General features: G+C 45.4%; 1 protein-coding gene and 1 long non-coding RNA gene across 3 annotated transcripts; one reads left to right on the top strand and one right to left on the bottom strand.

The window, feature by feature from the left end:
• The first annotated feature begins 8,274 nt into the window (after positions 1-8,274).
• Positions 8,275-20,280, top strand: SLC46A2 (solute carrier family 46 member 2). 2 transcript variants are annotated; one of them, XM_010988546.3, is made up of 4 exons: positions 8,275-9,391; positions 10,809-10,892; positions 11,307-11,463; positions 19,436-20,280. In XM_010988546.3, the coding sequence occupies exons 1-4, from the start codon at positions 8,275-8,277 to the stop codon at positions 19,491-19,493; spliced, it is 1,416 nt and encodes a 471-aa protein (XP_010986848.2). In that variant the 3' UTR covers positions 19,494-20,280. The 2 variants fall into 2 exon arrangements, with proteins under 2 accessions (XP_010986848.2, XP_064346489.1); XM_064490419.1 differs by lacking the exon at positions 19,436-20,280 and adding an exon at positions 14,158-14,691.
• Positions 9,385-25,178, bottom strand: LOC135322298 (uncharacterized). Its single transcript, XR_010382787.1, has 3 exons — positions 24,928-25,178; positions 23,662-23,710; positions 9,385-9,514 (listed from the first exon to the last, which is right to left on the bottom strand). It is a non-coding gene; the product is annotated as an uncharacterized LOC135322298 (long non-coding RNA).
• Positions 25,179-25,397: the final 219 nt, after the last annotated feature.

Genomic DNA, 25,397 nt, shown 5'->3' with positions numbered 1-25,397 from the left:
TGACTTAGAAAAGTCGGGGAAAGCTTTCCTGAGGAAGTAGCACTTGAGCTGAGACCCAGAGGATAAACAGATGTTAACTAGGCAAAAACAAGATTTAGGAGGTTCCAGATAGAAAGAATAGCATGTGCAAAGGCCCGTGGTAGGCAGAGCAAAGAACATTTGAGAAGTAGAAAACCAGTATGGCTGGAGTAGAGACAAGAAGGAACATGGTACATGATGAAGGTGGAAAGTGAGGTAATGACCAGATCACACAAGGCTGGTGGACCGAGGTGAGAGGATTTGGCTTTAGAATAGGGTGTGTATTTTGAAGAGGTATGTCTGTTTTCATTCCTGGAGAAGAATGAAATCAATGCAGAAAAAACTATTAGTAAGTCGTTTGTGTGGGCCAAGCAAGAGATAATGATACTTTGAATTAGGGTGCTGATATGAAAATGGAAAGAACTAGGTGGACTCCAGAGATATTTAAGAAGTAAAAATGATTTGATAAAGAATTGTATAAGACGAGAAAGATAGAAAGGATGGATGGTAGTGCTGTTCACAATGACAGGGAATGCTGTCATGCAGGTGGGAAAGGAGACTCTTGAGTTTGATCTCGTGCATGTAAGAAAGATATCAAGTAGGTAATTAATATGTGGGTCTGGAGCTTAGAAAGTTCTGGATTGGAGACATAACAAGGAGTCATCCATATATAAATGGTCATTAAAGCTATATGTGTAGGTGAGATTGTTTAGAGACTGAGAAGAAAGCCTATGACTGAACTAGAGGGAATTTTAACTTTAAAGTCTGGTTAGAGTTTGAATCATCAAAGGTGAAAGCACGGAGTGGTCATAGAGAAAGGAGATAAACCAAGAAGGTGTGATGTTACCAAAGCAAGAGAATGAACTCTCAAAAGTTTAGGAAAGAATCCAAAACTCTCAAAGTTTGCCCAGAGTCAATGAGAATAACAAGCAAAAATGTCCATTAGACTTAATAACATGGAATCACTGATCTCAGAAAATCCATTGTAGTGACACTGTAGAGCTGGAAACAAAACAAAAAATAGTAGTAAGAGTTTGAAGGGAATGGCAGAATTCTGCACTTGCAATTTTGGAGAATGAGAGTTGGCTAGAGAAACATCATTGGACTGCTGGGTAGTTTGCCGGCTCTTTGAGATTGGAATTTGTAAACTTAACAGTTAAAACCTGCCCCGCTGTGAGACTTCCCCCAAACAGTTCTCAGCTACTTGAATGCCAGCAGATAACCGAGGTGGACATGCATTAAAAAGACAGAAGAACCAAGCGTCTGATCTATTGAAAAGCAAGCTGTTGAAATGATGTACTATGACATCTGAGTTAGATACTTGCACAAGAGAGGAAAGGAAAAGCCGCTGGTTTGGGAAATCATACATTAGTATAGGGGTGCGTGGGTCCTGACAAGGTCAAAGAATCACTCAAGTGGAAGTGGCTGATCAAGCATCATAGGAGAAGAGGCTATAGTCAGGGTGGGGTATTTCAGAGTTTTCTTTTTTCGCTTTTGTTCCTATTTTATTTTATCGAAGTATAGTTGGTTTACAACAGTGTGTCAATTTCTGATGTACAGCATAATGTTTCAGTCATACGTATATATATACGTATATTCCTTTTCATATGCTTTTTCATTATAGGTTACTGTAAGATACTGAATATAGTTCCCTGTGCTGTACAGTAGAAACTTGTTATTTATCTATTTTATATATGGTAGTATCTATAAATCTTGAATTCCTAATCTATCCCCTTCTACCCCCTTTTCCCCCTAGTAACCATAAGTTTGTTTTCTGTGTTTGAGTTTGTTTCTGCTTTGTAAATAAGTTCCTTTGTGTCTTTTTTTTTTTTTTTTTTTTTAGATTCCACATATAAGTGATATGGTATTTCATTTCTCTTTCTCTTTCTGGTTTACTTCATTTATTATGACAACTTCTTTATCTAGTTATCTGCCGATGGACATACAGGGTGTTTCCATGTCTTGGCTATTGTAAATAGGGCTGCTGTCAACATTGGGGAGCATGTATCTCTTTGAATTAGAGCTTCCTCTGTGCATATGCCCAGAAGTAGGATTGCTGGATCATATGGTAAGTCTGTTTTTAGTTTTCTGAGGAATCTCTGTACTGTTTTCCAAAACGGCTGCACCAAGAGTGGACTATTTGAATTAATGTCTTTGGAGGTGGCAGAGCTACAGCCAATGATCAGACCCAGGATCCAAGGGAGTTTGTGGCTGAAGAAGGGTGGAGGTGGCTTGAGATGAGAGGCCTTAGATTTGACTCCATCAAATTTCTCCTTTGCAATTGATGGAAAACCCAAATCAAACTGCGATCAAGAAAGGGGACTGCAGCAGTTTTTGCTAAGAAAAAGTGAAGGGGCAGTTTAGCTTCAGGCACAGTTCACGTGATGTTATTGGGATCTGGCTCTCCATCTTTCAGCTCTGCTGTCCTCTGTCTGGGCTCCCATCTCAGGTGAGCTCTTCTCTGCTGGGAGAAAATGGTTGCCAGCAAGTCTACGCTTTCATCTAAGTCTAAGGTGAGCAGAGAAAAAATTAGTATCTCTTTCTTAACTACTTAAGCCAAAGCCGTGGGCCTCATTCTTATTGGTCCAAGTTTGGGTCACATTTCCATCTCTTAACCAATCACTGTGATCACAGGCACTCGGTGCTGTGATTGGCCAGACCTGAATCAGAGGAAAAATGGGATGTTCTTCCCAGAAGAAGAGTCGATGTGTGCTGGCCACAAAAACAGATGTCTTCTAATACAGTGTTGAGCAGTTGTTCAGGAGAATATTCAGGCTGGTTGCAGAGCTTGGGGTGGAGAAGTATCCCAGAAAGCCAGAACCTTTGAAAGAGGAGGCATGGCCTGATGCCACTGACTTCGTGTGTAAAACAGAACTTACAGCCTTTTGATAGCTCTTTAGATTGAAAGATTCTTTTGGGGGGAAGTTATTTAATTTATATGAAAATACGGTGTTTATAAACATAACCCATTTGTAGTAGGCAGAATTCTCATATGGACTCTGAAACTCCCCCTCCCCCACTGTGTACAAGACTCTATAATCCTTTCCACCTGAGTGTGTGTGCAGGACTTATAAATACGATGAGATTTCTCTCTTTGATTACCTGGTATCACAAAGGTGGAGGGATTTTTTTAAAACACTTTTATTGTGGTATGGTTCTTGTATAGTAAACTACACGTATTTCAGATGTACAATTTGAATTTTGATAGATGTATACACCAATGAAACCAGCACCACAATCAAGATAGCTAACATTTCCATCGCTCCCCAAGAAGTGCAATTTTTGAATTCCCAATTTATCCCTTCCCATCCCCTTAAACCCTTGGTAACCGTAAGTTTGTTCTCTAGGTCTGTGAGTCTGTTTCTGTTTTGTAGATAAGTCCATTTGTGTCCTTTTTTTTTTTTTTAAGATTCTACATATAAGTGATAGCATATGGCATTTTTCTTTCTCTTTGTGGCTTACTTCACTTAGGATGACGATCTCCAGGTTCATCCATGTCGCTGCTAGACTGAAAGACTCTTGAGGGCAAAGGATTTTGCACAAGTAGGCCTGATACTCAAAAAATGCTTATAAATAAATGGATGGATGATGAATGAATGAACAAATGAACCACTAAATTTGAAAACAGAGAGGAATAGGCTCACAGTATTTGATGGAAAATATTCAACAAACAAATCCCTTTAAAAAAATGTATTTCTCCTATTCAGCTATGTCAGAAACGGAGCACAGACTCTGAAGTCACACAGACCTACATTTGAATTCTGGCACTGTGTGACCTTGTGCAAATGATTTAGCTACCCCAAGTCTCAGTTTCCTCATCTATAAAATTGGGCAATGTTAGGGTGCCACCTTGAGGGGGCATAGCCAATGAGACAATTTCCCAAGAGGATCCATAGGCGGCATTCATTATTTTGAGAACGAATTATAGACGAGGCCTCTCTCTCATCCTGATAAAATAAAACTTCATTTCATCAGCACATGGAGAGGGAAGCCATTTCCCAGATAGAGGCCCATATTCAAGTTAAATTAGAATTATAAAGTGTATTAACTTAACTTAGAAATTATTTGGAGCAGTCACATAATGAGCACGTTGTCTCCCGGTGCAGCTGTACTGGGGGAGTAATATTGTAACTTGAAGATTGCTTGTGCTCAGGCAAGGGGACTCGGCCTTGCCTCTCGCATGTAGCAATGAACTAGCCATTAGGAAAACCTTGACAGTGCTTCGATGGTCCCTGACAAGGTTTATCTGTCTCCTAGTTTGAGTTTGTACACTTTTGCTTTGTCCCATGATATATTTGTCTTGCGGGGCACCTTCTTTCCCTTACTTGCAATGTCCTGGGAAAAGGCTCACCTCAGTCCTTAAAATAATAATACCTTCCTCATCAGTGCAGCCTGCCTCAGCTGTGGGGGTCTCCCTGGCCCTCAAGATCTGGGTTAGACAGCTTAACTCCCCAGGCCCATAGCCTGTGACAACCCCAAGCCCATCCCCGATTTCAGGGGGTCCTCGGGGGGGCTGCTGTTCTTGTGGTCTCCTCTCCTCCTGTTGACTCATGATTTCCAGCACGATGTCAACCCAGACATGAATCACAGCTTTTTACTGGTTTCCAACAGACTAAAATAAAAGAAAAATCCCATCGACACAAAATATTCATGAGCAGATTTTTCTAAAGAACTGAGGAGGCAGGGAGAAGTCTCAGGAAGGATTCACATGCACACAAATGAGACAGCAAGCTGTTGAAAGCTCTGTTAAACCTTCCTGTTCTTAAGTCCCTCTGACTACCCCCTGACGTGTACGGGTTCCTCTTCACATGAGCAGCCCCGAATCTCACTTCCCCACACCTTTTCCTCTTCCCCTCCCTCCCCAGTCCCTCCACGGCTCTTGGCTCCCCGCCCACCTCCCTCCCCAGAGCATCGACAAGTTTCTCTCCTTGACTCATTCACTGGAGGTTCCGCCCCTTCTCTGGTGCTGCCTCCACAGCTGAAACCCAGGTCTGGGGATTTCACCTAACTAATCAAAGGCATTTTCCAAACAAACACTGTTCCTTTCTAAAATGAATTTGTTGTGTTAAGAAAATGAAAGTATTTCTCTCTATTTGATAAGTGCCTGGGAGACACACTCAGTAAATAAACTTCCATCCACTCCATTTCTTCCTCTCCTTTTGTGCAATACATCGTTGATCAACAATTTCATCACGATGAAGGTGTTTTGGCTCCTCTCACATTCCTGTGTTGGTTGAGAGGACACCTTCAAAATCCCTTGTTACCTGTATTTTCCCCAGAGCAACCGACAGGTGCTAAATACTGGCTCCCCAACTTATCAGCTGTGTGCTTTTATACAAATTAATTAACCTCTCTGGCCTCAGTTTTTCCACTCATAAAATGAGCTAATAGACTAGTTTCTAGACTTCTTGAGAGGATTAAATTTATTCCTGTAACATGCTTAGTACATAGTAAAGGCTCAGTAAATGTTGCTGCTCCTTCTTTCCTCAAACAGTGATTTTATCAATATAAAAAAACGAGATAATTTAACTTTTGCTGTTTGTCTGTAGGTCAAGGCTGGCTTTATTAAAGTGGCAGGGCCAGGGCTCATACTGGCTGAAGGGCTATGCCTGCTGGTAGCCTCGGCCCAGAGGATGACTGGATGCTAACTCAGCTGGAGGCTGCATTCAGAGATGGAGGGGAGGGGTCGGGGCACGTTGAAAATATAACCCAAACCCGAGAAGCCCAAACTGGGAGAGACACTAACTGTCCCTGACCTAGTTCATTTCTGGGTCAGAGGATTCAGGTCCCAAGCCTGTAGGGTCCCAGGGCTGGCTAGCACCAGGATGACAGAGCCTCCCCCAGATGTGTCCTGGGTCTGGCATGAATCCCTCGGAGGCCCCTCAAATTCCCCTGGTTTCCCAGAGGATGGGAAGACGTGAGATACCATGGACCCTCTCAGAGAGGATAGAGGGTGTCTTCCAGTGTCTGGGGCTCCAAGAACAGACAGACCCCTTGATGATCCATCTGGTTCAGGCTGCTGCTCCCATGGTCATGTCTGATAGCCGAATACCATCTTCCCCCGCAACGCTCAAGCGCCCTGGGGCCTCTGGCCCTCCCAGGAGCAGGCTGTTGGGTGGCTTTGTGGCAGCCTCTGGAAGAGCAGGGTTAAGAATGGAGTGGGTTGGGTGAAACCGGTACCTCCCAAGGTGGGCCCAGGTGAGAGGGAGGAAGAGGGCAGTTGAGGACGCTTTGAGGGGGCTGCCAGGGCAGGTCTCGAAGGGAAAACTAGGTGGGTCCTTCGCTTTGCAGACGGCAGAGCTGACTGAGCCTGGACACAGGGCACTGAGCAGTGACAGGGAGGGGAGAGAGACGGTTCATCTGAAAATGACCTCAAGGGCACATATCTACACAAAATCATTTAGAGTTTGGTCTCTAGTCCCCCAAGTACCTTATCCACTTGGCTTTATAAACTCTCCCTGCAGACTTGAGTCTTCCCTTGTGGGATGGGTTCCTGCTCACCCCTGCTGCCATGGCTGTGTTGGTGCTGAGAGAGTTTGAGTAAGTTAACTCACCATCCCTGGGGGGTGATTGTGAAAAAGAAAGGTCTTTCTCCTTGGTGCATTTCCGGCCCCTGCACCACCCCCTTACCCTAGTCCTCTTTACAGAAGTGTGTACTCTGAGGAAGCAAGACAGCCAGGGCAACAGGTCTCTACCCAGTCCAAGGCAGCGAGTGCATGAGACAGAAGAGCAACTGCCAAGAAACAGAAGGGGTCCTGGGGACTTGACTCCGGAGCAGGAGAGCCTGGTGACTGTTCTGTCCCTGCCAGAGTCTCGTTTTATCTGTAGGGACACACAGGGCTGGCAGGACCTCCTCCTCTCTCCCTTGGCTGGAGCCTCCAGGCTGGGGCCCATGCTGGCTTGCATCCCGAGCTGGCTCTGGGCCCACAGATTCAGGTGTTCAAAGCAGGACTCTTCTCTGTGAGGCCTTTGGCTTAGAGGAAGGGCTGAGCCTAGCTGCTCCTGGGGTTTTGTTTGGATTTTCTGGTGTTTTTGTTTTTGATTTTGATTGAAGTGCAGTTGTTATAGAATGTTGTTAGTTTCTGGTGTACAGCATAGTGATTCAGTTATACGTATGTATTCTTTTTCATTATAGGTTATTATAAGATATTGAATGAGGTTCCCTGTGCTCTACAGTAGGACCTTGTTGTTTATTGCTTTTCTGTTTGTGTGGTAAGAACACTTAACATGAGAACTACCTTCTTACATTTTTAAGTGTGCAATACGTTATTGTTGACTATAAATACCTACAAATACAATGTACAGCAGATCTCTGGGGCTTATTCATTTAACTTAACTAAAACTCTATGCCTATTCACTAGTAATTCCCCATTTCTCCCTCCCTCTGCCCCCAGTCCCTGGCAACCACCATTCTACTCTTTTAATTCTATGAATCTGACAATTTTATATAGCTCCTAAGTGAAATCAAGCAGTATCTGTCTTCCTACAACTGGCTTACTTCACTTAGCATGATGTCCTCAGGGTTCATCCACGTTGTCACATAGACGTTTCCTCCAAAAAATAAAAGCAAACTGCCTTAAGATGCAGCGATCCCCCGGTTGGGTATTTATCCCCCCACATTGAAACCAGGATCTCAAAGTGATAGTAGCACTCCTGAGTTTTACTTCTCTCAAAGTCTGCGACCCGGCTCCCTACAGCAGGTGGGTCCCTGTTGCTTTTAAACCCGACAAATCACACGCACTCTCTCATCCACCCCAGGCAGATTCTTAGGTACCTCACCCCTCGCCCAAACTGCTTTCCAGGGACAGTAGAATTTTGCTCCTTGCCTGGGAGTCTCAGGCCAGGCCATGACAAGCCCTGGGGGGAAGGTGCCCAGCGACCCGCGGAAGGTCCAGGCACGCCGCCTGCCCGTGGGGAAATCGAACCCCTGGTTCGGCGGCCGCGCTCCCCGGAGCAGCGTGACGCGGGGCGCCGGGTCGAGGCGAGACTCGCCGCTCTCCCGCGCCTGGCTTCCCTGGGCGGCCGCCAGTTCTGCTCGGAAGGCAGGGGCGGGGCGCGGCCTTTTTCGGTCCTGGGAGGAGTGGCCGCGGCCCCGGAGGTCACTGGGCCGCCTGGCTGGCTGCTGTCACTTGTGCCCGGCGCCTTGCTCAGCTCGACTCTCCCCTTTCCCAAGCGCACCCACACTCGGAGTGAGCCCGGCCCTCCAAGGCAACTGCCAGCAAGCAAGCTGCTCCATCCCCACATCAGAGAGACCACATGGGCCCCGGGACCATCTGCCCTTGGAGGGGCCCCCTGCCTTGCCAGGTGTGGACCTGGATCGAGCCTGTGGTGGCCTCCACTCAGGTGGCTACCTCTCTCTACGACGCGGGGCTGCTCCTGGTGGTGAAGGCTTCCTTTGGAGTGGAGGCCTTCTCCAACCACAGCACCAGCCTGTCGCCCCGGGGGGCTCAGGAGGATCAACAGCAGAAAGCCATCTCCAACTTCTACATCATCTACAACCTCGTGATGGGCCTGACACCCCTGCTCTCAGCCTATGGGCTGGGCTGGCTCAGCGACCGCTACCACCGCAAGATCTCCATCTGCGTGCCGCTGCTCGGCTTCCTGCTCTGTCGCCTGGGGCTGCTGCTGAAGGTGCTGCTGGACTGGCCCGTGGAGGTGCTATACGGGGCGGCAGCGCTAAATGGACTGTGCGGCGGCTTCTCGGCCTTCTGGTCAGGGGTCATGGCCCTGGGCTCCCTCGGCTCCTCAGAGGGCCGCCGCTCCCTGCGCCTGATCCTGATTGACCTGATCCTGGGCTTGGCGGGATTCTGCGGGAGCATGGCCTCGGGGCATCTCTTCAAGCAGATGACCGGGCACTCCAGGCAGGGCCTGGTGCTGACTACCTGCAGCGTGAGCTGTGCCGCTTGCGCCCTTTTCTACAGCCTCTTGGTGCTGAAGGTCCCTGAGTCCACGGCCAAGGCCAGCAAGGCTGTGGATATGGTGTCTGGCACGACCGGCTCTTATCGCACACTGGATCCTGATCAGCCAGACAAGGAGAGTGTCGTGGAGCACCCTCCACCTCCTGGAAAAGCAAAGCCCAAAGAAACCATCATTGCCCTGCTCTTTGTGGGAGCCATCATATATGACCTGGCAGTGGTGGGCACAGTAGACGTGATGCCCCTTTTTGTGCTGAGGGAGCCTCTGAGTTGGAACCAAGTGCAGGTGGGCTATGGTATGGCTGCAGGGTACACCATCTTCATCACCAGCTTCCTGGGCGTCCTGGTCTTCTCCCGCTGCTTCCGGGACACCACCATGATCATGATTGGGATGGTCTCCTTTGGGTCGGGAGCCCTCCTCTTGGCTTTTGTGAAAGAGACATACATGTTCTACATTGGTGAGTCTGGCTTTCTTGGGGAGGCAGGACGAGGACACTGCTGGCCCCCTGAGTCATGGGGCTGCCACCAGGAATGCTGTGGTCTAGGTGTCCCAGTTCAGCATCAGAGATCATGCCTGCTACCTAGGAGAAACAAGGGAGACAGGATTATGTGCACTCGAGTTTATCTGTGTTGTATTGTGTCCTATGCCACCCATGCTGCCCACTGAAATGTGACCAGAATGGTGTCCGTAGCTCTAGGAAGTCCAGGGAGGGGGTGGTCAGTGGCACATGGAGTCAGTAAGAGAGGTTGCAGATGGCCTTGAATGGAGGAGATGGTGTTGAGGTTCTTCTCCCCAGTTTTAAAGCGATAAAACAGTAAGTAATCCAGCTGAAAAAGTTCCTTAACTAAAATCAATTTGGGTCAAGCACAGGCTTTTTAAAAACAGATTAAAATTCTCTATAAATGCCTTTCACAACCAATGAAACACATTCCCTCAAGGAAGTAGAATGAAATTTCTACCCAAGGACACAACCATAAGCAGAGATCTCTGCACCAGAGCGGCAATAGAACTTTCTACAGTGATAGAAATGTTCTGTAACTGTTCTGGCCAGTACAGTAGCCACTAGCCATGGGTGGCTATGGAGCACGTGAAATGTGGCCAGTGCAGCTAAAGACCAGAATTTTTCACTGTATTTCATTTGAATTAAATAGTCACACGTGGCTGGCTAATGGCTAACATAATAGAACAACCCTAAATGGTTACAAGACTGTCCTTTGGCTGAAGTCACACACCTCAGAAAAACACCTCACAAAATGGCCAGATTACCTTTGGCCAGCTCCCAGTTAAACAGGCCATGTGCAAAGTCAGAGGAGCCCCCTCCCCTTCCCTCCTCATCACGTCTACCCACCCTACTCACACACGCTTACACTCATTCACACACCGCATCGGGATCCTGAATAGGGCTTGAGGGAAGGAGGGGTGTGTGGCAGCTGTGCTGGTGGCACATGTTTCTGGATGCAGCTTGCCAAAACTCCTGGGACCGTCTCCCAGAGGTGACGATGAACAGCCAGGGAGAACACTTCCCTCCCAGGAGGCAGAGGAGTTTTGAGTCAACTGAGTGACATCAGCTCCACTTCCCTAGAAACCACTTAACTCTGCCAATACAGATACCTTTCAGCTGTCACCACGTCACCTGTGCCTTGCTACCTGGCAGAGGGGTCTGCAGCATCTACGGCCCCATCAGAGAGTCCGCCTGCCTGGGGAGGGGGCGGCAGGGGTGCTAGTCTGCCAGCTAACAAACCACTTCTCGAAGGGCAGGCCACACTGGGATTGGGGGATGGGGGTTCTGAGGGAGGTTTCTGCTCTCTTCTCATTTACTCTTTTGGCCAAGGCTGGGCTACAGTGAGGAGTGTTCTTGTGTGATTCCTTTCCAGCTCGGGCCGTCATGCTGTTCGCGCTCATCCCCATCACAACCATCCGATCAGCAATGTCCAAACTCATCAAGGACTCCTCTTACGGTGAGTGAGAGGAATCTCTGAGCTGCTCTGCCTGGGCGGTTTCAGAGCTGCCGGGCTCGAGGCACAGGGTTTGGGCTGGTGGAAGGCCTAGGAGAGAGTTCCAGAAGCAGCCCCGAAGACACTAGGAACATGCTAGTGTCCATCTAGGGCAGAGGGAGTAAAAAGTGGAGGGTGGGCAAGGCTCGGAAAGTCAGATGCTGGAAAGCTGCAGTTGAAGGGAGACACGACCATCCCCAGCCACGGTGGGAGGCAGCTGGAAGGAGGCCAGAGTCCTGGCGAAGTGAACCACAAAGGCTGAGTGGGAGTCTGGGAAGGGCTGGGGGGTCTCCTGAGACCTCCCCAGAGACTCGGCTGTTGGCGAACACAGAGGGGGACAGCATGGTAACCCTCTCAATCCCCTGGTCCCTTCCACAGGAAAGGTGTTCGTCATCCTGCAGCTGTCCCTGGCTCTGACTGGAGTGGTGACCTCCACCATGTACAACGAGCTTTATCAGCTCACCATGGAGAAGTTCGTCGGCACCTGCTTTGCGCTCTCCTCCTTCCTCTCCTTCCTGGCCATCATCCCGATTGGGTAAGATGGGAGCGGCGTTTGCTGCTTGGGCTGGGGCCTGGGGCTCCAGGGAAGGCCTGCTGGGGCATTTCCAGCCCGTTATCGTGAAGGATTGTTTCTTTGCAGCATCTGCACAGTGGGTTCTGAGTAGGCCTTGTCACAGGGGAAAAGTTCGCCTGTTCCCCCAAATTAATAATCTGACAATTGGGAATTCCCTGAAGTCATAAATAATAAATGGAGGGCCACAACTCGCTGGCTCACTTCCTGTCAGTTTTGTAATACAACTTATTTATAGGAGCCTCATTTACTTCCTTGTAATCAGAGGCTGAGATTAGAATACCCTCTTGAACCACTCAGACCTCTTGCATTTAGTCTCCATTAGGTGAGAGTCATCTGGTCTCGCTTCCAAGCACTCTCTCCTCTGTGCCCACTGAGGGCTGGGCGCCCAGCAGCCTCTGCTCAGTGCCCTTGCAATCTCATGGCCACCGGACTGTGTGAGCATCCCTGTGGGACTTGGGCAATTCCTTTGACCTCTCTGGGGGATCTGTCTCATTTGTAAAATAAGATCGCTAAAGTCTTGGAGATGACACGCCAGAGGAGCAAAGGAAGGGCTCCAGTCCCATGAGAAGTGCATGAGCCCAGGTCACCACCAAAGTGGGCCACACAGAACCGTCTGGTCTCTGACTAGCCCTGTCCCAGGGAAACACAGGAAGAGCCACACGCGCAAGCCATGTATGTGATTTTAAACTTTCTAGTAGCCACACCTAAAAACAATAAAAGGAACAAGAGAAATCACTTTAATAACATATTGGATTTGGCCCAATATGTCCAAAATACCATTTGGAATCCCTTTACAAAATCAATGAGTTGGTTTTTTTTTTTTTCTGACTAAGTCTTTGAAACCTCGTATGTGTTTTACGCTGACAGCACATCTCAAGTTGAGCACATTTCAGGTGTTCAGTAGCCAAGGGAGCTAGTGGCTGCCATACAAGACGGCTCAGTTTTGGTCTGTTTAGGCCTTTTTATCCCTTTCCCTAAAGTGAGGTTCTCTCACACTTGTGTCAGTCCCACCAGAGGCGAAAAGAACACAATAACTATATCCACAAGAAGCTGCAGGGGGCTTGACACAGATTTGCATTTTAAAGGAACCTGCCCAGCAGCGCACAGAAGCTCTGCATATCAGTAATGGCGGTATTATGGGCAGCAGAGTAGAACAGAATTGATGGCAGACTGGAAGAACTGGGAAGTGGATGGTGGAAAGGGCTTTTTCTGAATCCTCATATCATAAAAGGTCCCTGCCTACTTAGAAGGTTGAGCCTCCTGAGACAGGAGCCATCAATCTTGAGGGCTCTTTGCTTTATTTCATGGTTGAGAGAAGTGAGATGTGAAGATCAAACAGCTGAGAGAATTTGTGCAAAACAACAGGCATGATGACTGGTGCCTTCTTGGTCCAGTTCTCATTTTCTTAAGGTGTGGGACTGAGCCAGACCTGTCCTCGAGCTGCCCAGCCCTTAGGCTTTTTCATGCGCCTTTGTTTTCATGAGTCTTGGCTGAATGGGTTGGGATTAGCTAGACCTGGCACACAATGCAAGCGTCTTGGGAGTCCCAGCTCTTTGTCCGAGTAATGGATTAGGAGCTATGCCACTTGGCTATCCACTCCCATTTGATTGGCAGTTGGTTGAAATGGTCTCTTGAAGCTAAATAAATAAACAAAACCCAAAAAACAACAAAAGAAAACAAGTCTGACCAGGTAACGTGCGTCATAGCTGGAGAGAAAAATGGACAAATGAAAGCAATGAGAATATACAATAACACAGTTTCATTGCTTCATATGTGTGCTGAGTAGATGCTCTGCCTTCGTTGAGAGACTCTGGGGTACACGAGGCAGGTGTGCTGCCCTTGACCTCTCACCCCAGTGGACTCTGTGACATCACCCAGTCCTACATTCAGAGCATGGAGTTTTGATTAAGATGTGCCTGGTCTTCGTGGTCTTAGATTGCAGAAGCAGGGACAGAATCTTGACCCAGTCAAATAAGTAATTGAATGCGTATGTGAATGAAGCACTTAAGTAGCTGCACTTAAGTTGTTTCTCTCTGTTGTAGACATTTAGCAGTAGAGGGACCCACATACAGACAGACTCCTTTGCTTACTGTACATTGGAATCACCTGGAGAGATGTAAGAACTATCGATGTTAGGGTCCCACCCCCAGAGATTCTGACTCAGTTAATCTGGGATGCAGCCTGGGCACAGGAATTTTTTTAAAGCTCTCCAGTTTATTTGGAGGTACAACCAAGGTTAAGAACTTCTAGTATAAAGGGAAAGTTTCCATTACCTTTCCCTCCCACGAAGTCCCTAAATAAACAAAAATCCAGAAATTCTTACAGGAGGCCAAGGCTTGTACCATCCATCATTAAGTGTGATCAACAGGAAAGACCAGTAGAACTCTCTGACCGCAGAAAGAGAAGTTACATTCCAATGGCATAAAAGCCCAGGAGGGGAAAGGGAAAAAAGGGCCCAGGAAGACATGTCACAGCAGGGGAACAGAGGAGGCTGTGGCAGGCAGAAGGCTGGGAGGAGAGGTTCCCCAGGCCAGGGCTGCCAACAGCCTGTTTGCTGGAAGGATCTGTGGCCTCCCCTCCTTCCTGGTATCAAAGTGAGCCAATTTCATGTGGAGGACTTGCCCTCTCCTGTTGGCTCTTCTTGGCATGCCGCAGGGAGATGCTGAGGAAATAACTGACTGGCTCTGCCCATCTGCAAGCCACTGACCACCCAGCCCACATGGGCTCAGCTGCTGCCCCGTGCTTCGCAGAGAAAACAGACGCCACCTTAGGAGAACGGCTCATTTTCTGCAAGTAGGTCTACACGCATCCTACTCTTCCCCCAACCCCTCTTACAGCCAATGATAGCAAACACTTCAATAGCCCTTATTATGTGCCAGGCACTTAAATAGTTCATATATTTTAACTAATTTAACCTTTTCAAACAATCCTTTGAGGTAACCACTATTTTCTCCCCATTTTACAGAAGATGAAACAGACTAAGGTTTTGTGTAACTTGCTAAAGCTTATACAGCTAATAAGTGGAAGAGACAGGATTTGAACCTGGGCGGTCTCCGTCAGCCACTACTTGACATTGCTTCTTAGAAAAGTCACTGGGCATCTGGGTGGCACCTCTCCCAACGCCTCAGAGAGCCCACCACACCAGTTAGCTGCTCCCACTCCGGAATTCTTCCTACCAGATCTGACATGGGACCTGCTGCCCCATCTCTCCTCCTCCTCCTCTTTCTAGCCAGGTTCTCCACTGCTGGTCTGCACCTGCTGTCTTGAGCCCTCACCTCCTGTTCGCTTTTCAACCCACTACAGACTGACTTCCCCTGCTTAGCTTCACCAGGGCTGCAGTCACCAAGATCTGACTTCTTTTTATAGCTGAATTCAGTGGACGTCAGAGGATGCAGGTATCCTTGCAATCCTCATCCCTCACGGTTTCTCAGCTGCCCCAAAACCGCTGGTCACTCTTGCCTTTGGGAGGCCCTTGTCACTGTCACTCAGCTTAACACCTCACTCTCCCAGTTTTTCTCCTGCCCTTCTGGTGGCTTCATCTCTATGAACTGCCACATGGAAGACTTCTGTGGGGCTCTGCTCTCCATGTTCTCTCTAAGCAATCTAAAGTATTTTCAGAATTTCAAATTACCATGTAAATTTCCAAAACTGAGTTCTTGCTGCCCTCCTAAGCCTGCTCCCTCCAGTCGTCCCCACCTCCTTGAATGACATCAGCACCCGCCCAGGGTGGAATTCTGAGTCACCAGTGTCCTCCCTCTTCATCTCCCCACACCTCCAATCCATCAGGCTTCGTGGATTCTACCTCCAATATATGCCTCAAATTCACCCTTTTCTTTTTATCCCTACTGCTGCCAGTCCTAGTTAAAAGCACTTGGGTGATCGAATTACCCCCATGGGCCCTTCTCCCTGCATCCATACTTGCTTCCTCACCATCCTCACTCTGCCAGGTGGTCAGCAATTTCCTTAAAGTGTGTATCAGCTCACATCATCTCCTGCTTGAAAGCTCTGCACTTGGCTTTCATTGCTCTTAGGGTAAGACTTGGACGTCTTACCATGGACCATGAGGTTCTGCATAATCCAGCCTCCACTTCCAGCCACGAACCACCCTCTCTGCTCCATGCTTCAGCCCCAGGAGCCTCCCCTGACGCTCGCCCCTCCTTCCTTAGCCACACGTCTTAACACAGCTAGCTGTGGTCTTAACTTGAACACCATTTTCTCAAAAAGGATTTGAGAAAATCTTCTCAATCTAAATTAGATCCTTCTATTATATGCTCCCCAGGCTGCCTCTACCTTTCCTTCATAGCATGACAGTTGATGATTTTTCAGTGGTTATCCATCTTACATGCTTGCCCACTAGACCATAGTAGGCTCCCTGAGGGCAGGAACCATGCCTGTTTGGTTTGCTGAATATCCTCTGTGTCCAGCAGAGAGCTTGGCATGTAAGAAGTACTCAAAAAGTGTTTAATGAAAAAAAAAAAACAATAGGAGAACCTGGGTAAAAGTATAAGGCACTCTGTACTATTTTTTTATAATTTTTCTATACGTCTGGTATTATCGCAAAAAAAAAAAAGTGTTTAATGAATGAGCAATCTGTCAGAAGGGTATGACACTGACTAGCCAGCCCTGCTGACCATCCACATTCCAGAGCTTGCCTGTTAATTGACCATGAAGTCACGTCGGTTGGCCTTCACCATATTAACAAAAAAGTTAGTAGTCAATTGAAGAAAGAAATAGAAAATTTTATTCACACTAACGGTGAGGATTATAACCCAGGAGACAGTTGTTCAGAAAGCTCTGAGAACTGTTCTGCCTGTTAGAGGTCAGGGCACAGTTTCATATATTTTTGAGACAAAGGGCTATACATCAAAGTAACACACTGGCATTAGTCCAACAAGGCGAGTAGCGGGCTATTGGGATTCCCTTTACGGGATTCTATCTCCTAAGGGGTTACCCTGCTGGCACCACGGGGAAGTTTTTTTTTTTTTTTTTTTTTCAGGCAAGTAGGAATTCCTGTCTTCTAAGGGGAATGCACAATTCAGGTACACAATGCATGCTAACGGGGAGAAGGAAGTGGCTCAAATGGGCAGAGAGAATTGTATGTTTAAAATTTTTCTTGTCCTGCCTTAATTTTATTTAAAAACAATTGTAATTGAAGTATAGTTGACTTGCAGTGTTAGTTTCTGGTGTACAACACAGTGATTCAGCTATACATGTTCTTTTTCATATTTTTCATTATAGGTGATTACAGGACATTGAATATAGTTCCCTGTGCAACAGGACCTTGTTTTTTTTAATCTATTTTATATATAAGTTTTATCTGCTAATCCTAAACTCCTAATTCATCCCTGTCCCACCCTTTCCCTCCTGGTAACCATAAGTTTGCATTCTATGTCTGTGAGCGTGTTTCTGATTTGTAAATAAGTTCATTTGTATCATATTTTAGATTCCACATATGAGTAACATCGTATATTTGTCTATCTTACTTAGAATGATCTCTAGGTCCATCCATGTTGCTGCAAATGGCATTACTGCAGTGCCAACTGGTGCCTGCTGAGGCCCTGTGACACCCCCCCCCCCTTCCTGGGCTCTCAGATGTCCGCCTGCAATCCCTTAAAAAAGCAAAGTACACCCTTTCCTAACGTGTTGGCCTTAACAGAGTTAACAGCCCTGGGAAATGACCAGCCTCGCCGTAGCTCAGGCTGACTTGTCTCAGCCCATGTCTCCTCCTTCTCGGAATCATAAATTCCACTACCTGGCTGTGTCAGCCCGTGGCTCCATCTCACTGGAGTCATAAATCTACTATCCGCCCGTGTATCAAAGCTGCTTACCTCACTTACCGCCAATCAGAAATCTCTTCCCCTGTCCCTTTGTGTTCACAGCCCCTTCCCTAGTGAAAGACCCTGCACGTTCGCACTCGGTGGTCACGCAGGCACCTCTTGTCTGTGTGGCCCGCTGTTGCCTATGGCATCATCACTATTAAACCTTCCTTTGTTCTTAAACTTCTCCCTTTCGGGTAAATTCCCGCATCATCAGCCCACCAAGTGTCCCCCAACAATTATTTCATTCTTTTTTATGGCTTAGTATTTCTCTGTGTGTGTGTATAAAATCTCACAACTTCTTTATCCAGTCATCTGTCGATGGACACTTAGGTTGCTTCCATGTCTTGGTTATTATAAATTGTGCTGCTATGAACATTGAGTGCATGCATCTTTTTGAGTTAGTTTGTCTTTTCTGGATATATGCCCAGTAATGGGATTGCTAAATCATATGGTAACTCTATTTGTAATTTTTTAAGGAAACCTCCATATTGTTTTCCATAGTGGTTGCACCAACTTACATTCCAACCAACAGTGTACAAGGTTTGCCTTTTCTCTACAACCCCTCCAGCATTTTTTTATTATTTTTTTTAACATTTTTTATTGATTTATAATCATTTTACAATGTTGTCAAATTCCAGTGTCCAGCACAATTTTTTAGTCATACATGGACATATACACATTGTCACATTTTTTTCTCTGTGAGCTACCATAACATTTTGTGTATATTCCCCTGTGCTATACAGTATAATCTTGTTTATCTATTCTACAATTTTGAAATCCCAGTCTATCCCTATTTATTATTTATAGATTTTTTTAATGATGGCCATTCTGATCGCTGTGAGATGATACCTTATTGTAGTTTTGATATGCGTTTTTCTAATAATTAGGGATGCTGAGCATCTTTTCATATGCCTGTTGACCATCTATGTCTTAGGAGAAATGTCTGTTTAGGTCTTCTGCCCAGTTTTTGATTGGGTTGCTGTTTTTTTTTTTTTTTTTTTATTGAATTGTATGAACTGTGTATTTTGGAAATTAGGCCCTTGTCCGTCACATCCTTTGCAAATATTTTCTCTGGGTTGTCTTTTCACTTTGTTTATGGTTTCCTTTGCTGTGCAAAAGCTTATCAGTTTGATTAGGTCCTATTTGTTTGTTTTCCCTTTTATTTCTATTGCCTTGGGAGATTAACCTAAGAGAACATTGCTAAGATTTATGCCTGTTTTGCCTGTGTTTTCTTCTAGGAGGCTTATAGTGTCTTATGTTTAAATCTTTAAGCCATTTTGAGTTTATTTTTGTGTGTGGTGTGAGGGAGTGTTCTAACTTCATTGATTTACATGTGGCAGATAAAATAATTTCATCGCATTGACCACGTGGCTGTGCTGTAGTGGTCTCCAGCAGGGGTAAGCTGTGGAGCCAGGCCTGGAACCCAGAGTTCAAGTGGTCCTAGGCTGGCTGCCTCCAAGTCTTGGCTCCCTCTTGCCAGCTCTGTAATACAATGAGCTCTTAGTATAGTAAGTGCGCCTCCCTTAGAGCCCTGGGGCTCATGGAAGGTGGGGAATCAGTGTGTAGAAGTTTCTACAAAGCTTTCCCTTAGAAGGGTTTGGATTTACGCTCACATCCCATTCAGCAGCTCCAGGTGTTGTACATCCATCAGGAAGAACTGTGCTCCAGCTTAGAACCTGAGGTGCCTAGAGCTCAAACAGATGAGACAACCAGGGGCCCCAGAGGTTGGCTGAAGGACATTCCAAAGGTCAGCTCTTAAGATCTATGCATCCATTTATGTACAAATATTTTAAAACAATGTATTGATTTATAGAAGAGAGAAAGGGGCTACAGAAAGGCAGAAGAGGATGCAGCGAAGTCTGCTTGGGATTATCAAAGCTTGATCTTGAAGCTACACCTGGGAACTCATCCTCAGGCAGAAGTTGTGGGACTGGAACGAGGCTGGAATGAGACATTCCCTCGGGGGCCCCTCCCTCCCTGCAGTACAGCATTCTGCTGCCATAATGGATAGAGCCTTTGTGTCTATAAGGGATGAAGAGGTGGCCGAGACCTCCTGGCACCCCGTCCCCCTTTCCAGTCACTCTCATATAATTCCCACTTGTAAATTCTTACAGCATCGTGGCCTCCAAGCAAGCCTCGTGGTTGCAGTACGGAGACAGTGCAGAGAGCTGAAGGTGCTGATCTGCGAGAGCCGAAAACCCCAGCAGTGGCCAGGCCCCTCTGGAGACAAAGGAAGGGACCAGGAACTGGTGACCAAAGTAACCCATTGCCCAAGAAACCCAAGTTCCAGCTGGAGTTGGCCTCAGAATGATCTACTCTGGCTCAGGGGTCCCTGGTGGGTGGGGAAAAGCACTTTCCTGGTGATGGAGGAACTTTCTCAGCTTTCAGACGTCCCTAGTAGGCAGAGGTTAGGCTCTGCAGACAGTAGAACATCAGCTTTGAAGGGTGACGTGCAGGCTGCACACACAGCCATTCCAGACGCAGAAGCCCCGAAATTTTCTTCCAGGAGTGGTCTCCTGGGGCTCCAGAGTATGGCTAACTGGTCACCCGGGCACTGTGCTAGGAGTCCGACGTGAGAACTCAATGGCACACATTTTCAGCAGCTGAGGGAATGTGGAAGGGCTGTTTGGTGAGAACTGCCAACAATGAACCTCAGTCAGTATCTTTCAAATATAACCTTGAAAAAAAAGTTAGCTTTATTCCCTGAGGCCTTGTTAGCTGTGAACAGCTCAGGAGAGGTCTGGCGCACAGGCACTTGGCTTCAGGGTAGTTTCGTTACTGTTTGAGAAGCAACTATCAAAAGGCTCTCTGGATACTTTGTCAACAGTACTTCGAAGAGGGGCGTCAGGGGAGGAAGGGTGCTGAGAGCCATTTTTATTTTGAGGTGCTTAATTTCACAGCCTATTTTACTTACATGTATGAAAGCAGACTCACCTAATTAAAATCGACATTCAGGGCATGTGTGTGAATCGTTCTTTCCCAGGTCAGTTTCCCTCTATAATCAGACATGGCATTCTTAGAGTGGGGTAGAACTTAAAGCTAGAGAATGCATTTAAATCTCAGAGCACTGGGGCTGAGCTTGTCTCTCAGACCTTGCAGGGAATGGTCAAAACTTTATGGCACATGGGAGAGGGTGTGGAGAAAAGGGAACCCTCCTACACTGTTGGTGGAAGTGTAATTTGGTACAGCCACTACAGAAAACAGTATGGAGATTCCTTAAACTAAAAATAGACTTACCATATGATTCAGCAATCCCACTCCTGGGCATATATCTGTAGAAAACTCGAATTCAAAAAGATACATGCACCCCAATGTTCATAGCACTATTTACAATAGCCAAGACATGGAAGCAACCTAAATGTCCATTGACAGATGACTGGATAAAGTGGTGTGTATATATATATATATGGTGTGTGTATACACACACACACAGATACATACTAGAATACTACTTAGCCATAAAAAAGAATGAAATAATGCTACCTGCAGCAACAAGGATGGAGCTAAAGATTATCACACTAAGTGAAGTAAGTCAGACAAAGATAAATACGATACCACTTACATGTGGAATCTAAAATATGATACAAATGAACTTACAAAACAGACTCACATAGAAAACAAACTTATGGTTCCAGGGTAGGGGGAGTGGAAGGAGGGATAAATTAGGGGTTTGGAATTTGCAGATACTAACAACTCTATATAAAATAAGGTCCTACTGTATAGCACAGGGAACTATATTCAGTATCTTATAACAACCTATAATGATAAATATAAAAGTATATATATATACACACACGTATAACTGAATCAACACGCTGTACACCAAACTCTAACACAACATTGTAAATCAACTGTACTTCAATTAAAAAAAAACTTTATAGCACATCTACTAAAGTCCCGGCACCTGACAGCTCCTGCCCTAATAGAGTGTATTATCTAGTGGGGGAAGCAGACAGAACAGCAGGCAATGATGTATGTATTTTATAATAAATGTTAACATAAGGGAACATATAATCCAGATACAAGAGAGCAGGGAGGGCTTCTCAGAAGAAGTGGTATATGCTAAGACCGGAAAGATGAGGAGTTACCAAAGCTAGATGCTGAGGGAACTGCCAGGTGAAGGAACAACATGCTGGAAGGCCTGGAGGTGAAAATATCCCAAAATATAGGAAATCAGTGTGAGGGAGGGGTAGCAAGGGGGATGGAATCAAGAAGTAAGACTGGAACAATAAAGATGAACAACATCAAAACAGAGCCTTTTAAAAGTTTCTCTTTAGAGTAATGGGCATGCTGTTGAAAGGTTTTCAGCAGAAACATGGAATGCTTACATTCATAGCTTAGAAAGAGGACCTGGCAGCACTGAGAATACAGTGGCGGAGCAAGGAGTGAACAAGACGTGCAGAAAGGAGACAAGCAGAGTGCCTTGCAGGAATCCAGGCAAAGGATGATAGTGGACTGACACTGGGTAAGAAGCTCTGAAGATGGAGAAAAGTAGGCCTTGGAGAAGGATTTAGAAGCTGGAGGTCAACAGGAATTGGTGATGGATGAGCTGCAGAGGGTGAGGTAGATGGAGGCAAGAATGAGTCAGATGTGGGGTGCAGACAACTTGGAGAAAGGCAGAGTTCCCGCTGAGACAGGCAACATAAGCAGAGAAGATGGGATGGGAAAGATGAGTTCAAGGCCACGCTCTACCTCTCTAAACAACCTCTCACCAATATGTTCATTCCTCTTGACCCCTTGTCTCCCAGACCCTGACCAGTTCACCAACCTAAATGAATCTAATCATTGGCTTCTCCATTCCTGTCCTAAAAAGGAAAAGCTTGCTCTCAACAGCTAGAAAAGTTTCCTTATTTGTCCACATTGACCCTACCATAAACTTGTGGGTTTTAACCTAAGCTGGGTTCTCAACACCCTAGTGTTGACTCTTTTTCAACCCCACCTGTCTCCGGGGTAGCAGTTTCGAACGCTTTCTAATTTCTCCAGGTCGCCGCTTCTTCTAACAGATGTTCTAACCCATTGGTTCTCAGAACCTGGTTCCTGGACCAGCATCATTAGCATCCCATGGGAATGCTAGAGCCCCACCCAAATTAAACTCCAGGGGTGGGGCCCCCACATTGGAGTTTTCATAAGCTCTCAAGTTTAGGAACCACTGTTCTAATCCATAGGCCTTTTTCTTCTTACGAACTTGCCCCAAGTCCCCCTCCTGCTCTCCCTGCGTCCTTAATTCTTGAGGCCTAAAAAGCCCTGCCCTGGGTTCTCTTCTCTGGTAACCTAGTCTACCAGAACTCTTTCCAACAATCTTGTGGAAACGTCCATCTGGATTTCCTTAAACCCGAATCCAGACCAAATTCTCCTTCTCCCAGCCCTAAGCCTGCTCCATCTTTTATGTTTTTCTCCTGATTAATTCCCTGTTTCAGTTAGTGGCATCACCTCCAGCTCCCAGGCTGGAAATCTCTAAGTCATCTCTGACCCTTTCCCTTCACCACAGAAATCTCTTACATCCATCTCCCTTTCTATCACTTCTTGTCACAACTTCCACGATCTGTTCCCATCTATTCTCCCAGGCCTTCAGTCTGACTACAATCCTCCAGTATACTATTTTCATAATCTTCTTAAAAGGAAAATCATTTTAAAAAAGATACATCCTGAGAAAACTGGACAGCAGCACATAAATCAATGAAGTTAGAACACTCCCTCACACCACACACAAAAATAAACTCAAAATGGCTAAAAGATTTAAATATAAGACAAAACATGATAAACCTCCTAGAAGAAAACATAGGCAAAACATTCTCTGACATAAATCTTAGCAATGTTCTCCTAGGGCAGTCTACCCAGGCAGTAGAAATAAAAGGGAAAATAAACAAGTGGGACCTAATCAAACTGATAAGCTTTTGCAAAGCAAAGGAAACCATAAGCAAAACAAAAAGACAACCTACAGAACGGAAGAAAATATTTGCAAACGATGTGACTGACAAAGGTTTAATTTTCAGAATATATAGACAGCTTATACAACTTAATAAAAGAACAAACAACCCAATTCAAAAATTGGAAGAAGACCTAAATAAGCAATTCTCCAGTGAAGACATACAAATGGCCAATAGGCATATGAAAAAATGCTCAGTATTGCCAATTATCAGAGAAAAGCAAATCAAAACTACAACGAGGTATCACCTTGCTCCAGTCAGAATGGCCATCATTCAAAAGTACATAAATGATAAATGCTGAAGAGGCTGTGGAGGAAAGGGAACCTTCCTACACTGCCAATGGGAATGTAGTTTGGTGCAGCCATTATGGAAAACAGTATGGAGATTCCTCAAAAGACTAAAAATAGACTTACCATAAATATGATCCAGCAATCCCACTCCTGGGCATATATCTGAGGGAACCTTAATTCAAAAAGACACATGCACATCAGTGTTCATAGCAGCACTATATATAATAGACAAGACATGGAAGCAACCTAAATGTCTATCGACAGATGACTGGATAAAGAAGTTGTGGTATATTTATACAATGGAATACTACTTGGCCATAAAAAAGAATAAAATAATGCCATTTGCAGCAACATGGTTGGACCTTCTAAGTGAAGTCAACCAGAAAGAGAAAGAAAAATACCATATGATATTACATATATGTGAAATCTGGGGAAAAAAAAAAAAGAGGCCACTAATGAACTCATCTACAAAACAGAAACAGATTCCAGACATAGTAAACAATCTTATGGTTACTAGGGGAAAGGGGGTGGGAAAGGATAAATCTGGGAGTTTGAGATTTGCAAATGTTTGCCACTATATATAAAAATATATATATAAATAGATTTTTTAAAGTTTCTTTGATATAGCACAGGAAACTATATTCAGTATCTTGTGATAACCTTTGACGAAAAGGAATATGAAAACAAATATATGTATATATATGCATGACTGGGACATTCTGCTATATACCAGAAATTGACACATTGTAACTGACTGTACTTCAATTAAAAAAAAAAAGACATATCCCCCTTTTAAGTTTTCAATTGACAAAGCATACAGGAAGGATTGTTATGGAACATCCTTGACATTTAATTTGGCTGTACTCAAGTAACAGGAGTTAAGTGTTCCCATAAGCCTTATCACATAATGAGTGCCCAGCAGACACTCAGGCAGTTTGTCTACATTATTGCTAGTCCTACTGGCTACTCTTCAGGGAAGGTGTGTCTTCTTTTCAAAGATCATAATACTGAATTTCAGAGATGTGACTTGCCCAAATCTACCTAGCTAGTAAGTAGAAAAGCTAAAATCTGATCCAAATCTCTTATCCCACCTTGCTGCCTCCTTTTGTATGACCACAATCTTAGATTAATTTCTCCTGTTAGTTAGCCAAGGTTAGCACCAGTTGAAGTCTATTTCCAGTGCACAGCCATCGTGAGGTAAGCTTAACCGAGCATTCTGGTCTCTAATTTACAATACACTCTAATAAACCACAGATATTCTTTCCTTACAGATTTTTTTTAAACATACAGCAATAGAAAAAAAAATCAGGAAATGGCAGGCTCTGACTCAGAATACAACGTCATGCTTTGCCATGGGATGGAGTAGGAAGAAATTCTTCATGTAATTACCTGGGCCGGCTGCCAGCTTTCCCACCAATCACGGCTACGTAGGGACACTAGGTAGTTCCCTCTTCTCCCCAGATTGGCGCCACCTTGTAAGATGCAGCAGAGGGTAAACTGAAGATGAGTCCAAAAAGACATGAGGGATAAAAATAGTTCAATTAAATGTTTTTCTTGCTGCTCTGCATATCCTGATTCTTACAGGCCAAATGATACCTCTGTAGAGAAAATAAGACAACAGAATTTAAGAGGCACGCATATTTTCCTGTCCTATCAAGCGGTACAAATGAGAACATGACTCAAGGTAAAGAAAGCATCTTTTATAGGTTTATTGGTCCATTACTTTAACTGAGGTAAAGAAACCTTTTTAAAGTTACAAGCTAATAGTTTATCAAGCAATACAAATTCTTTTGTTTACCTCAAAATGTAATACTAATCCCATAGTAAACAATGGACAGAATTTTTTATACACAGATATA

This window comes from Camelus dromedarius, chromosome 10 (genome assembly GCF_036321535.1).
Source record: "Camelus dromedarius isolate mCamDro1 chromosome 10, mCamDro1.pat, whole genome shotgun sequence".
Lineage (NCBI taxonomy): Eukaryota > Metazoa > Chordata > Mammalia > Artiodactyla > Camelidae > Camelus > Camelus dromedarius.
The sequence above is the reverse complement of the archived record's forward strand: the minus strand, read 5'-3'. Positions and strand labels throughout refer to the sequence as shown.

Excerpts from the sequence above, each read along its gene's own strand:
- SLC46A2 (XM_010988546.3), top strand. The coding sequence starts at position 8,275 with ATGGGCCCCGGGACCATCTGCCCTTGGAGGGGCCCCCTGCCTTGCCAG. Across the intron at positions 9,392-10,808 it reads GACATACATGTTCTACATTG|CTCGGGCCGTCATGCTGTTC; the intron begins GTGAGTCTGGCT and ends ATTCCTTTCCAG. Across the intron at positions 10,893-11,306 it reads CATCAAGGACTCCTCTTACG|GAAAGGTGTTCGTCATCCTG; the intron begins GTGAGTGAGAGG and ends TCCCTTCCACAG.